Raw genomic sequence first — 15,755 nt, 5'->3', positions numbered from 1 at the left:
CTCTAGAGGAAGGAAGAATTTCTGAAATCAAAAGGAATCACAAATGTTAAATATTAAAGAGTTGTATGAAAATTTAAACCTTTTAGAAAAACCTCAAAGCACAGCCAACCTTTATTTTAAAAATGTGAAAAACACTTACAGTTTATTAAAAATAAAGACCATTTGGGGCGCCTGGGTGGCGCAGTCGGTTAAGTCCGACTTCAGCCAGGTCACGATCTCGCGGTCCGTGAGTTCGAGCCCCGCATCAGGCTCTGGGCTGATGGCTCAGAGCCTGGAGCCTGTTTCCCATTCTGGGTCTCCCTCTCTCTCTCTGCCCCTCCCCCGTTCATGCTCTGTCTCTCTCTGTCCCAAAAATAAATAAACGTTGAGAAAAAAAAAAAAAATTTAAAAAAAAGACCATTTATGAGAGTTGCTTAACATAATAAATACAATTAATAAAAAACATTGGCCAAAAACTTCACAGTAAAATAATTACAGATTTAATATTTTGAAATTATTTTTGAATTGGCAGAGTTGTATAAAATGAGTGCAATCTTGGAAAAGAATAAAGAGTAGAAAAAAAATAGTGCTTTCGTATTTGTTGATGGTATAGCAAGTTCAGCAATATTTAACAAAGTTTAAGATCAAGACTTTTGTCTGAGTTACCAACTTCTGAGAATCCATCCTAAGAAAATCATCTTTTAATTTTTTTTAAATATTTATTTATTTTTGAGAGAGACAAAGACAGAGGGTGAGCAAGGGAGGCGCAGAGAGAGAGGGGGAGACAGAATCCGAAACAGGCTCCAGGCTCTGAGCTGTCAGCACAGAGCCTGATGCGGGGCTTGAACTCACGAACTGTGAGACCATGACTTGAGCCCAAGTCGGATGTTTAACTGACTAAGCCACCTAGGTGCCCCAATCCTAAGAAAATCATTTTTAAAACAGGAAGTGTTTTATACATGGAATGTTCAGTGGAGGATTATTTATAATACACACTATTTGTTATCTTATGTACTATTTGCCTGGATTCATTCCAGGCACAGACATGCACACAAACACACCTACCTCAACGAATCCTTCCACTACACACACCCTCAGGAACTCCTTCAGCAAAGTCTTGTTGATTGCTTTCTCTTTTAAAGAATTTAATAAACTTTATTACTGTGCCTAGAATGCTGGTTTTGTTTTAGTCTTTAAGGTATCCCCAGATAATTCTGATAGAGCTTGACGCTTGAGGACTACCGTTACAGGGATTCTGAGATATAAAAGGACAGGTTTCCATATAAAATGAATTAATAAGCAGACTTAAGGAATTCTTTCTGAGCACTGAAAGTCTACTAAAACATTTAAGACCCTACTTTAAGTAAACAGCCCTTTAATTCAATTTACACTGCTGGCTTGTCATTCTTTTTCATCCTCTTGCCTAGGACCAAACACCAAACTACCTCTTCCTTCCAAAAAAAAAAAAATTCTTGAGTGTCACAGACCCTGTATCTTAGCATAGAAAGTCCCAGATTCATCAAAAATTCAGATTAGTCAATCAATATTGACAAACACACTAAATCAAACATGTTTTAAAGTGTCAAAGTTCTAAAGATAGTATAGTCCTTCTGTTTCAAACTCCACTAATCATAAAAAAATGCCCCGTTGTCTTTTCCATAGATTTTAAGCCACTTGTGTTTTCTAATAAAACTTGAGAGGAAATTGTCTTGGAGTGATGAATTTTAAAAATACATATAATTTGAACGTATAAACTGCTATCTTGCCTCAGTGTGTTCATACATTTTCCCTTCCTTACTCCCTGGTAGGGAAATTTCAGAAAGATACAGTCTTTCAGGCCCTCTGATGCTGCCTTATATAGATAAAAGGACTTATGAGAAGTCCTTTATCCAAGAATATTCCCAGAATTTCTCATTACGTGCTGTTGAATAAGAAATGGAGAGGGGCGCTTGGGTGCCTCAGTTCGTTAAGCATCCAATCTTGGTTTTGGCTCAGGTCATGATCTCACGGTCATGGAATTGAGCCCCATGTCCAGCTCTATGCTGACTGTGGAGCCTGCTTGGGATTCTCCTTCTCCCTCTTCTCTCTGCCCCTCCCCTACTCTCTGTCTTTCAAAATAAATAAATAAACTTTAAAAAAAAAAGAGATGGAGAAAAGTCCCATAGTGAAACTAGAAATATAAAATTAATTATTTAAAACAAAATACACTTCATAGAAGTTATTTTTCATAGTTAATAGTTTTTATCTGTTAACTGAGAAATTTATACTTTCGTAACTAAAATAGAAAAAGTCTTTTAATAGGTTGGACTATTACATTCTCCACCTTAGCCAAAAAGTACTAAGAAAAGAGAGGCTTTTCAAAGTCAATTAGCTTCTTAGTGTCCAGGAGTTCATTTTACCAATAAACAGACTAAAAGTGTCTCTCCCCCTTCCTGCCCCCAAAATACAAATTAGCCATCTTTAAAGGACTGGATTGTATTTCAACTAAATTATGACTATTCTAGCTCAGTTTCCAGTCCCAGGTACAGATACATTTTTTTTTCCTTTACAGATAATTCTGTTTAAAACATTCTCAGATTATTGATTTACAGTGACTGTTCTTAACTCAGTATGTTTTGTACTCATGCTTGAACCCTGCATACCTGAATCATTCCCCTCCCAGAATCTCTTTAAATCGACAGTTTGCTTCATGAGTGACCATCATATGAAATCAAGAAAGGGTAATACTAGTTATGCTTTGAGATGATAGAGCAGCTGCTCTTTCATAAAGGTGAGTGGGTATAGACAGTCTTCCTTGAACTTTTCCTTCATCTTTAAAAACTAAAGCATTTCAGCTGTGTAGCATATATTATCTCTGCCTTTATACATTTCAGAGTGACAGTTATAAGCAATGTGAGAAATAGCTCACCTTGACCTTACAGCTGAATTTGAAAAATCTTATCAAAAAGGTAATCATACTCTCACTCATAAAGCAGAATACGTCAGCTTTGTTTTGAGTTTTCCAGATGTCAGCTTATATGTTTTTCTGTTTAGCTGGGTTAGTTCCAAAAGATCTTCATTGATCAATCATGTTCTCCTTATAACACCAAATTACCAAGAAATATGGACTCTTGTTATTTCTTAGCATCATCTAATTCTGAAAGGGCTACAAGGTCAGGCCAGTGTCCTGACATGACCTACAAACTTAAACAAAAAGATCCAGAGACTAAAGAAAGACTTGCTTGGAATTGGATGAACTTACTGAAACACTTAACATTTCAGTTTCTAGAAGAAATTGAATTCTGCCCAAGCAGAATTGTGGGCCTCAGGTATAGGCTCCACAGTCCTTGGGTCAACGTGGGTCAGAGTGTTCGTCAGTGTTTGTAATCAAAAGAGACAAGGAAGGTTTGGGTTTAGTTTCATAATATCTATGCACTTGAGAGGGCTTCCTGGCTGCAGGATGAATGCCACTATTAATGAAAAACAATAATTCAGCAGTTCAGAAGATCTCCTGGATTTGGAAGAGTAGGTTTCTGCTGATACACCAGACTTGAGCTGCCAGATAGATACCAGTGTTGGGTGCTTGAAAAAAAAGCCTCTTTCAACTTAAATCTGTGATCTTCCACGTTGTTAGTATACTTTGAAAATGTAGGACAGTCACTACTACCCTACTGTTACTCTCTTTGTAGTATCATATCTTCTGCATTTCTTTCTGCATTTCTTTTGAGATTCTTCTCTAGCTCCGTAATATTAAAGTGCAAAAATTTCCTGAGATGTGAACACACATTCCTTACTGTTACTTACTTGAAGTTTACTATCAACCTGTTTTCCAGAATTCTTTGATAGTTTCTTTTCACTAAAGAATTAAGGCCATTGGGATACAAATATTCTGTGTTGCAAATTAAGGCCAGGGGTCCATATGCTTTGAAAAATTGGTTAAATGGAGAGAATAGGGTTAAAAAAATAAAGGGAACTAACCAAAATAGGTATTTGAGTAGACAACTCATTTCCGCATAAATAAGGGGAATTTACCTATAATTCAGGGCTAAGATGGTAGCCAGTTTAGTGCACAAATGTATCCAGTTTAGCACACAAATGAATGAATGAGCCTAAAGTTCAGTATCAAAACAGACATAATTGTTCTTGAAAAAGAGAAAAAGTATCTTTTTATGGAATCATAAAAATATTTCAAGAAGATAGCCAATAGAATCCATTAATAATATGATCCATCTGTTTCCTGGGATCCATATTGAATGTATATAACTTAGTTTCATAATGATTGCTTTTCACAAATGGCAGTACTGATCTGGTTCTTGAAGCATTTTCCTTAAGGTGATAAGAGAATTGAGCAGTATAGCTTAAGACTGTTATTGAGTATTGGCTTCAGAAAACTAGGCTTACAGGAAACAGATTGGCATAATGTTTAGATGTTATGTCCAGTAAACTGTTGAGTTTATAAGTTTGGGGAGGAGTAGAAGAATACCTTGCTCTCTTTTTTTTTTAATTTATTTTTTATTTTTTTTACAAAACTTTAAACTACATTCTGGTTCCATTCAGCTGGACCTGTAAAATTTTAAGGATTATAAGGGGATAGGAACATAAAATTGTCTCAGACTAGTATTGATAAACTCTTTTTCTTCCTGTCTTATAGCTGTCTATAGAACTATAGTACTTATAGAGTCTATAGAACTTATAGTAGTCTATAGAACTACTTATGTTAGGTGTAAACCTTTTTATTTGCACTACCTTACAAAATCATTTTCTAAATTCCTAAGTCCAAATGTTTACGCAGCTTAACAGCCTTTTCCCTTTATTTCCTGCTAGATAACAGTTCTGTTGTCTGTTGTGAAATCTTTCTTGAACTGGTTCATCAAAGTAAAATTTTAATTCCCTAAACTGTTAAGACACAAACCTAACTGTAAAGATTTATTTTTGTCTTTCTTAGAATTCGGATCCCACTTCATATCTACTGACTTATTACTGTGTTCCTTTTGTCCCTGGGAATATCCAGGGAGGTGGTTTCCAATATAACATGATGGTTGTGGTGTCCATTATAATGGGATGGTTCTTATACTCGGGAGAACTAAATGACATGCTTCTAATATAGTTCTCTTCCACTCATATTTCCCAGAAGCCTAGTGAAGTTAGCCATGGTAGATGTCACTTCTTTGGAAGTGGTGATTTGTGTATTATATTTGAGGGTATAGTTTTAATAAGCGCTTACACAGTTCCAGAAAAAAAGTTTAAGGGATTAATCTAAGATTTTTTTTCCAGGCCTTCATTTTGCTACAAATACTTTATTCAAGAGGTTATATATATTGTGTTATTTGACCATGTTTTATAGACCTATATTTGTCTTGATCTTATTAACAACCTTTTTTTGTAGGTCATCCTGGTATTCAGTAATCTTTTTCATCTAGTTAGGAAACTGTGTTCCTTTTGCTAACAAATGAGTTTTTTGCTTCTTAGTGATGGCCTTTTTTTCCTAGGAAAAAGTTTGCCTGGCTTTGGCTCATACTTGTCTCCATACTTAAGTATTTGCTCATAGACTCTTTGGTTATTTACAGCCATGATGGATTTGTAATGTTAAATCCATGTGTCCTTGTGGGTCCAGCTATCAGAGATCATGGAACTCTATTTTCAAAACTTACTTAGTACATTTATTTCTCTAAAGATAGAGTATTTAAGGCAGGGAGTATCATATTCGTCCTCTAATTTTTTTTTTTTTTTAACTTCTGATCCAGAGTGGAGATTAGGGTAGGGAGAATAGCTTTGTATGGATTTCTTACTCATTTTGGTGGATTGTAGCACATTCTACAGCAGCCCACTATACTGAAAAACTTCCAAAATGAACAACCTGATGCAGATACATTTACAGTATCACCTATCAGAGATGATATCTTTGGAAATAAAAGCTTATTTTTGGCAGTTAACTAGGTATATGATGTTCAAATTGAATTTTGTCTCACCTTTTTATTTTATACATTGTCATATGGTATGATACTTAAAGTTTGACCTATCAGAATTTAGTGCAGTCCCTTAGCTTAGAGATCTAAGGGCGGTTAGTTTGAGTATTAATTTCAAGGACCCTAATATTATAAATTACTCTGTTGGAAAAGTGCTGTTTTAACATTTTTTATATTCTGCATCCATGACATCTGTATCTCCTCTGTATTCCAAGTTCCACAGTAATTGAGGAAACATACTTTCATGTGACACTTAGAAACTATAAACTGTCCATTTACTTCCTTCTTAAAGATATTATTTCTTCAAAGAATTCTAATGATTTAGGTAAGATTTATTTTAAAAATCCAATATATTTCACCCTTTAGATCACCCTTAATGTACAGGGGATGGAATATTCCACGAGTTTGCCTAGCAGAGAATTCAGATATACTGGTTTTTAGCTCTCATTGAATCATTGGGAATGGGGATTTTATTAACAGTGTATTGATCCTAACATGGATATTTTATAAAGTATTTTAGCCAATTTTTCAGAAATGTTTTAGAGAGCTTTCACAATTCTTGGGTAGTTGTTACTAGTCTTCCTTCTAAAGCCTCTTTCTGAAGAGTAACCAGTCCTCAAAATAAATCCTTCAGATATGTCTTGTGAAATAAAATTTGTAAAATAAGTTATGAATCCCCAAATTTCATGTCTTACATAAATATGATGTGTTGAGGCTACCAGAAGTCATTACTAAATTATTTTAGTTTTTTAAACCTCATTTGCATATGTATCTATACTTGCTGAAAAATGTATTTTTAAATGTATTTTCCATAGAGAAATTAATAACATTGACTATGTATTAATTGATTTGGAGATCATACCTTATTTGTGAAGTTATTTCCTTCATAGGCTAAAGGCACAACTTGTATTATCCTGTGTTAAATAGTAGGACACTGTTGGTCAGGAGTTTGCTTCCTGTCTCATTATAATTTAAAATTGTGGCCCTTAAAACAACTCTTGAGAGATAAATCCTGAATATGTACTAACATATATCAATTTATTATTTTAAGGAGCACTAACACACTAATTAATGCATCAGTTAAGATCTATGTGAACTACATTTCCATGAAAGAATTGAATTTAATGTGTTTGTCACTATATAATTGAACACAAATTGGACTTTTTATTTGCAAGGATTGGGGGAGGCAAGTCAGACAAATAAATCATGTTCTTCTTGCTACTTGAAATTATTTCTATGTTAGGCTAGCTTGTGGATTTTACTTATGCAGGCTTGACTTTTTTAATTATCTTTTTTCTCCTTTTCTTAAAGATGATACTTGTTGATGCCACTGTTATCATCCTCCTAGCAGAAGATAGTCCTACTGAGAAAATGAGCACTTTGATCATTCAGTCTTTGAACTTTAACCTTTGACTGGAAGTGACCTATAGGCAATGAAGACTACTTCCTTTTACTGCATTTTTACTCGTGTGCATTCTGGGCGCATGTTGATCGCTGGTTCAGTCCAGGCAACTGACATGCTTTTATTAGTCATACAGTATTAATGCAGGTGTCAGGAAATGTCAAATATAATTCCATTTTTTATTTTTATTTTTTTAAGCTTTTGGAAAAGTTCCAGGTCCTCATGTATTGTGCAATAACAATGACTTCCTTGGCGGTTTTGGGACGTTCATTGCCGGCAATGGACGTTTAACAGGAAAAATTTTCATTAACTCCTGCCACCCAATGATTAATGCATGATAGGGCCTATGAAATGAACTTATTGGTTATAGTGGGATTATAAATAAAGTGAGGGATCCAACATTACCTTGAAAGTCACCCCAACTGTTTATATTTGGATTCTATGCACTGTGATCCTAAGGTTAACGGCATGAATTAACATGCGTCTTTAAAGGACTGTAATGAAAGATCATTGCGTATTTATTGAATTGTTTATATCTGCTGTCAAATTGTTTTGACATGGAAGGTTTTCAAGTAACATTGGCAGAGAGGTACAATATGTTATCCCTATGGTGAAAATAAATTCATTTGTTGTATATAGTTCCTCAATATCTGAAGTAAAGGTATGAGTAATATAGGGTATGAATGGTTTAATCAAGGCTTTATTTTGGAAGTAAGAAAAATGGCAGTGATGATTCAACTGCTGCAGTCCATAATTTGGGCTTATTTGTACATTAACAGTTTTTCCAAGTAGATTACACTCTGTTACTTCCTGCTAGCCATCAGCATGAGCCCTACTGCCTAAACACTATTTCATTTATTTATGTTTGGAAAATCCATAAACAGTTTTTGTTTGCAATTTTGTTTCTTTTGTTATGTTTTAAGTCAAGATTGAATGTTACAGTACTTCAATTGGAAAATTTTTGTCAAGTTTTTTCCTGTAAATTTTCTTTACTTGTAAGTATCATTATGTCCTTTAATCCTGTACCCTAAAATAAGAAATACATTTTTGACAGAGGCTTAATGTTTTAACAAAAGAGTGTGGACATTTTTATTTTAAAATTTAGGCAAAAGTACACTATAGAATGGTATGTTTGCTTATTTGTCTCACACAACCATACAGTTTTTCCTGGAGGGATTAGTTTTGTTTTCTTGTTGTTTAAAAGACTTTGCTTACAGCTAGATAAAGTTTTCTATAGAAAAAAATTGTTGAAACGTCCAATTCTCAGTACCATGTAAGTTAATGATACTGCAACTAGGTTCTCTTTTTAAAAAGCGATTATGTATTTTATAAATTACCTTTTCACATATGCAAAAATCTGTTTCTACTACAATGTTATTTTTACTAATGCCTGTTGTTGCACTCTTTTTGACATATCCTGCAGTGAATAAATATATGAATCAATTTGGGCTTAAAAGTAAAAGCCAATTGGCTGAAAGGTTTGAAGTATGTACCCCAGCAAAACCATCCAATCAATAATTGGCGAGGAGTATTTTCAAAATTGTTTTTAATCTCTGTATAGATGACATTTTGTAGCTTTGTACATGTTGTTAATTAAGGGCATATAATTTTACACTCTAAAAGTATAATTGCTGAACTCAGGGGTGGGTAGACTTCAAAAATATGTCTGCTGTAGAAATAACTTGAAAAACAAATTAAAACTATGGCCAGCCACCAAATTGTGGACACTGTTTATACTATAGTTAGCAACTACCACTTTTTGAAATTAAACACATTTTTGCTCTTTCTTCACTAGATACACCTAAGTTCTCACAGTAGTTTCTATCAGTCTTATTAGTTGCCCTGTTTAACCAAGACAAAAAATGTTTTTGGGAATGCTTGAGCTACTCTTAGTTTTTAACTGCTTTTTAATATGAAAATTGCAGTGACAAATTATATATTTTTCATATTTTACACAACTCCAAACTGATTGACTTGATCATTTGTGGGGGTGGGGGAGTCTTTCTCCATAATGCTGGTCCTCTTACTAAAATTCTTTTATAAAGAAATGACCTGTGACATTTATTCACCAAAGGAATTAATATACCAGGTCAAAGATGAACAATGCTGTCCTGTAGATTAATAGGTGGTATATAGCCTCAGTTGAGTTTTGTAAAATAAAAATAGCAGTATTTTAAGATACCTCTCTCTCTACCTAGAGATATCATAAAATAAATTAAAATGAAGCAGAGGAAAGTAAAGGAAACCAAATAATTTCAGTACACTTTACGGTTTAAAGAGAAGGTGAAATATCCTAAAATATAGAAATACCAATCATTCAAAATTTGCAATAAGATAACACTTTATTCGTTACATTACTCCCTTGAACTTAGGAATTATTGGAAACTCCTTTGCACTTAGATTTAATTAAGTTGATTTTAAATGTAAGTTACATTATTAAAAGACATAAGATGTTTACTTAAGTCATTGATCTAGAGAGCAAAATTAATGACTTTGTAATAATAAACTATTTCTCTGTAACACGTTGTTGAACGACAACCAGAATACCAAGAAAATGTACATAGGAATATGCTACTTCCCTCTTCCCTTGCTCTATGGGGCACTGTCTGCTACATAGGCCTACAGAATTATACTTTCATATTTAGACAATATGTACTCTCTATTTATTTATTTATTTATTTATTTTAAGGCCATTCTTCTGGTTTGCCAAATTCTGTTAAGGCAGTGATACATTCATTTCCTTATTTTGCATGTTTATATCATGAACTTGGTGCCCTTTCAAAAAAAAAAAAATATTATGTCAAGTAGGTATTAATGCCATAGATTTTAATGAGAGAAATGGTTTTCAGTTTTTTAAGATAAATTTTTTAAAATACATTTTATGGCTGTTCTCTTAAGGAATTTAATATTCACCTCTAAAGGACTCACTTGTAGTGTATGAATTCCTCCTTTTAGCTAGCAGGGACATAAAGCTTTTTTTAATCCCCAAAAGAAAATGCTAAAAAACAGCTTTTATATACGGTTCATCTGGAGAAAGACCTTAATCCTTATTTGTTTTGACTAGGTATATAAATATTTGGTATAAAATAACTAGAATAGTTTATTACTTTTTCCCTTCTGAAATTTTAAATATATGCAAATATATATCATTAGATTCCTGTGGTGAATAATAATTTCTTCAGATTCTAAAACAGGTATCTAGTGACTGCTTAATTATTTCCAGATTGCATCAAAGATGAATTGACAAATAATGGAAATGAGTAGTGATATGAAAATGGTATGTAACCACATATTACTTGTTTCTGGTAATCAAATCTTATTTTTTAAAAAGCCTATTGTTTTTGAGAATTGAGATATTTAAACTTGTTACAACTTCTTCCTAAAAATAGAAGAGAAGAGGAGGTACTGTGTGTTCAAAAATTTTTTTAAATAAAGAATTCAGTGTCACTAGTTCTAAGCCTTTATGGTCACTGCTGCTTATATTTCTTGATCTCACTTTTATTTAATTTTTTTGTACATATTCGAGATGAATGCTTAGGATTATTAAGTGTATATAAATTGGTTTTCTAAAAGAACTGAGGCTTACCCATATCTTCTCTAAGGATTCACTGTTACCAAAATCAGCTACTGCACGATTCTGTGTTATGCTAATGCCTTTGCATGATTAAGATCTGTGAAGGTGTCTTTTAATCTGCACCACTTGGCCCAATCCTCTTTGCAGTCTTGTTTTTTCTCTCTCTTCTTTCTTCCTGTCTTCTCACTGATGTCCACTATGTCGGTCTTCAGCAGTTTCCAGAAGTTTTCCTCTCCCTCTCCCTTCCTTCCTTCTTTCCTCCTTCCTTTTCTTGAGGTTAGGGAATCCAGAGAAGGAAGACTATTGAAATTACATCAGAAATTTTTCTTAAATAAGAGGACTCCTTCCTACAGATAAAATATGTAGAATTTCTGATACTTTATTTCAGTTCAAGAGTAGGTGGCTAAATTTATTGAATAATTGACTACTTGATAAATGAGCTGTTAATTGTAATTTAGTTCTTAAATACTAATATTAAGGGAGTTTTGCTTACTTTTTGGATGGTGACTCTCCCAAAGTCTAATTATTGCCCAAATGAATTGAATTAATTGTTTTGGTAAAAGTGTTTTTTCCATTTAAGTTTCTAAGCCATTTTGAGATTTGGAACTTTTTTTCTTTTTTTTTAATAATTTGTGGGAGACTTTAATTTTCTCAGCATGAACTGCATTAAAGACAGGCTTGTATGCATCATTATCATTAGAGGCCCGTGGAGTCTACACATGTACTTCAAACTTTAGATCTTTATCTTTAAAGTTGAAGTTCTGGTTCTGACTATCGTCCTGATGATTGAGGTGTTCTCTGTGACTTTAATTCTCAAAAGTTACTGGGACTGATAGTTGAGGATGAATCTCCAGAATGGTTATATGACTGTTTTATCAAAAAATTGTTTATAAAACAATATAATATCTGAAGACATTTTTGAATATGTGGAAGGAAAGCTTGACTAGAAGCTGGTATGTTTTACCATACCTCAAGAACTGCAGTTGTGCAAGTTGAGTGCAGTTGACAGGGAGAAAGAGAAACTGTTCTTGTTCTATTTCTTGGTGCATACTTTGTCAGGGTTTTGTCAAAAGTTTGCTTCTGCAGTAATTCTAAGCAGTTTTCTCAAAGGCAAAGCATGGTTCTGGGCTTTGGCTTGTTAGGTGTGGCCGCACTTGTCAAATTTCCTGGTAAATGGAAAGATTGAATAATCCCACCTCTCTAATTCTAAAGCCTGAAACAAGACTAGTGAGGAATGTGGTAGAATGTCAGATACCATGAATATAAATGCGAGTCTCTTAATAGTTAACCACAGATTATTTACATAAATGCAAATTGATTGTCATTCTCGGGGTAAAATCATTAATGGAACAGATTATCATGTCAGTTATCTGGTAGCCAAGAATTAAGTCCATGTTCAAGTTAAAGTGGATTTGTTGTTTTTAGTTGGTACCATTTTTCTCTCAATATTCAGAAATACAGACTGTGCATTTTATTAATAGGAATGGAAGCTCATGCTTGAGGATTTGAATAGGGTGGATGTATATATTTTATAAATTCAAGTTGTAAAATATGTAAAGCTGCTGCTTTTTGAATAGAATATAAATGTTAAGACATAAATCTATATATTATATATTTTTAAATACATGTACCAAACTTTTGTTAGTTGAATATAAATTACATTGTGTGCTTTATGGAATTCAGTAACTTTTAATAATAAAGCAGTTGTCATTGATTTTTTTTTTATGTAGACTTGAATATTAAATTGGATAATTAAATCTCTTTGTAGTTTATAATAATGTAAAAATTTACTTATGTACTAGTTTCTCATTACAGAGGACTGCGATCTTCAAAGGTTTGTGGAAACAGTGACATGTCCATTTCCAAAAATAGGTGCAACAGCACGAAGATAGTCCCTAACGCCACTTGTTTATTTAATGGATCATGTTCACTTAGCAGTGTAGCCTAGTATATTTTAGTGGTTCTTCATGCTTTAATTGAAGAAGTCCTGATTGAAACACAGGCATCTTCAGAAAAGGTGGAAATTGAGACCCAAGCACTTGCTTAGAGTTCCACCATGAGTCTAGGGTTGCTGAACTTTAAGTTCTATTAGATTAATAAGGACATACCATAGAGACCTTTGGAATACTTTCCTGAGTATACACATAGATCAACTAACTTATGTAGATGAGTGACTCGTGAAACTATGAGAAAAGCAGAGGAGAGGCTGAAGAATCAGGATACCTGTCTGCATCTCAGTTATTCACAGCAGGAAGAATGCTCTGCTGATATTCTAAGTTCTCTATCCAGGGGGGCCCTGCTTGCCCCAGGAGCACCTCACTCCTCACAGGGGCATGAAACTGCCTTACCTCAACATGCTGTTTCTCCATCCTCAACAGTAGATGAGTAACTGGTTACGTAAATGCAAGACCCATCTTTGTACTTTGATGACATTCTCTCCCTTTATTATAAATCTTAGAATAATTTCTACCTCTCTCAGGTGGTTTAAGCAACACTGTGGATAAGTGAGTCTTTTGAATTCCTCTCTACATTCCGTAGTACTTTTCACACTAACATACAGCAAAATTAAACATGAACTGAAGAGAAGTCAAATGACATAGCTAAGAGTTTTCTGTGCTTGGATAATAGGGTCCAAGGCCACAGTGGTTCTACAACATCTGTCCTGTTGGGAACTTCTGTCAATAAATCTTTTAAATTGCTTATGAGATTTCTTTTTATGTTTGCTTAAGGCAAAATATGTAAGTGAGTACCTGTGTGCTCTTTCCAGTCCAGTGGAGTTTGGAAATGTTTTAATAAGGACAACTGAAATAAGAAACTAAGGTAGAAAATATCTTCTCATATAGGTACTTGACCTTCAAGGACCCATGGTGGGTAGATATAACTCATCAGGCAAGAACCTAATAAGGATGGCTATTTCCTGCAGAAAACGTTTCCAACTTAACATTAAAATTTTCTTATGTCCTGGGGCACCTGGGTGGCTCAGTTGGTTAAGCGTCCCACTCTTCAGTTCAGGTCATGATCTCACAGTCATGAGGTCGGGCTTCGCACTGAGCTGAGCGTAGAGTGTGCTTAAGATTCTTTCTCCCTCTGCTCCTCTCCCCCACTCACACTCCCTCTCAAATTAAAAAAATAAAAATAAAAATAACTCTTTAAAAAATGTTTTATGTCCTCTCTCATACCCCAGAAAGCATGTTTCTCTTTTCTTTCCTGTTATAATGGCATTCTGTCCAACCTAGTTATCCAAACGAAGACTTAATCGCTATTTACTGGTCCTCTCTGACATTTTTCATCCTTAAGTCCTTTTGAGCCTCTCTTTAAAAATGATCTCAAATCCCTCCTTTCTCCTAGTGTCCTTGTCATTCTGTCCCTTCACTACCTGCATCCTGTGTTCCCAGGCTGCTCTTCAGCCATCCACACACTTTGTTCCTTAAATAGTAGCAAAAGAAGACTACCTATACTTTGCTAATGTTCTTCCATGTTCCTAGAGTGTTTTTCATCTGCTTTTCTACCTAAAAAGTCCAGTTCAAATGTAGTTCTAAGGTTATATTTGTCCTTCCCTTCCCACCCCCTACCAGTCTTCTGTCCTGGATTCTTTAACAGTAGGGGCAATGTCTCAAATGCCCCAGCATGTAGCACACAGTACACAACATACAAGCTTTTAATAAATGTTTGTTAAATTAACTTGATTGTACTTGTATTTTTATACTAACTTTTCTAAAGAAACTTATGCAAGTGCTAGCAGTTTTGAAACCTACCTCTAAACCACCATCTGTGTGAAGTGTCACAGCAGAACAACTTACCCTTCCTATCCCAGAAGGTTTGAAAAAATTGCTTTGAAGTAAACCATTAACGATTCTTCATTGGTTTTACTTTCGTTTATTAAAAAAAAATATTTTTCTCGTATCTTTGCCCTATGTCTGAGGTAAATTGCTTACCTTGAATATATATTTACAGATTAAGAATGTAATTGTTTTAGGGCACCTAGGTGGCTCAGTCAGTTAAGTGTCCGACTTTTGTCTTAGGTCATGATCTCACAGTTCATGAGTTTGAGCCTCACATCGGGCTTTCTGCTGTCAGTGCAGAGCCTGCTTCTGATCCTCTGTCCCCCCCCCCTCCAGCCCCTCCCCCACATGCACAAATGCTCGTGCGCTGTCTCAAAATAAGACATTTAAGAAATTTTATTTAAAAAGAATATGTAATTGTTTTAAGCTAAATATATCTGAAGAGACCTGAGCTCATAATCATTAAGGTTAAAAACAGACATTAAGCAAGTACTTAGAACCTCGAATGCTGAGGATGGCAGATAAGACAAAGCATATATCTGTCTTCAAAGGGTCTATATTCTGAGCGGGATAAGAAAAAAATAATATCAAAAGTAATGAGCCCTAAAAGGTGCAGATAAATAGCTGTTTCTGATAATCATGGAAGTGAGTTGACTGCAAAAAGAAGCGTAATGGTTTGAAAGTTAAAAATGTAGATGGGTTCTAGGGAAGTACAAAAGCCCTAGGACAGGGTTTGTATGAGGGCCAGCCTGGAGGAGGATGTGCCTGCTTCAGAGTACGTTGTTGGGGAGGGGGAGGGGCAGCAGCCAAGGGCCAAAGGATGGTAGAGCCTTGTGGGTGAGGGTAAGGTTGAAATTGGTCTTTCGGTTTCCACTAATCAAAGAGCTGAGCCTAGCACTCAGTTCCTTTTGTCCTAGGGCGCTTATTGAGGAGAGATTATAAAGCTGAGTCATTGTGTGGGCAATATCACAGGAAATGTTGCTCAGAAAACACAGCGAGGGGTCTGAGCTACTATACCTACATCCCACCCACCAAAACTAAAGCCAGCGACTAGCAGAGCTCCATCCCCAGAG

The 15,755-nt window shown here is 34.7% G+C and overlaps 1 protein-coding gene across 1 annotated transcript in view; it reads left to right on the top strand.

Annotated features, from left to right (window-relative positions):
• Positions 1 to 12,614, top strand: part of UBE2W (ubiquitin conjugating enzyme E2 W) — a 70,703-nt gene extending 58,089 nt beyond the window's left edge. The window contains exon 6 of the mRNA XM_047074047.1: positions 7,236 to 12,614. Coding sequence (XP_046930003.1) covers positions 7,236 to 7,249 — 14 coding nt within the window. The 3' untranslated portion in view covers positions 7,250 to 12,614. The remainder of the gene's footprint in view (positions 1 to 7,235) is intronic.
• The last annotated feature ends 3,141 nt before the right edge of the window (positions 12,615 to 15,755 follow it).

This window comes from Lynx rufus, unplaced genomic scaffold, assembly GCF_022079265.1.
Source record: "Lynx rufus isolate CCGP_SWC_20201006 ecotype Redwood Valley unplaced genomic scaffold, mLynRuf1.p SCAF_12, whole genome shotgun sequence".
In the NCBI taxonomy this organism is placed as follows: domain Eukaryota; kingdom Metazoa; phylum Chordata; class Mammalia; order Carnivora; family Felidae; genus Lynx; species Lynx rufus.
This window is presented reverse-complemented; position numbering and strand designations above follow the sequence as displayed.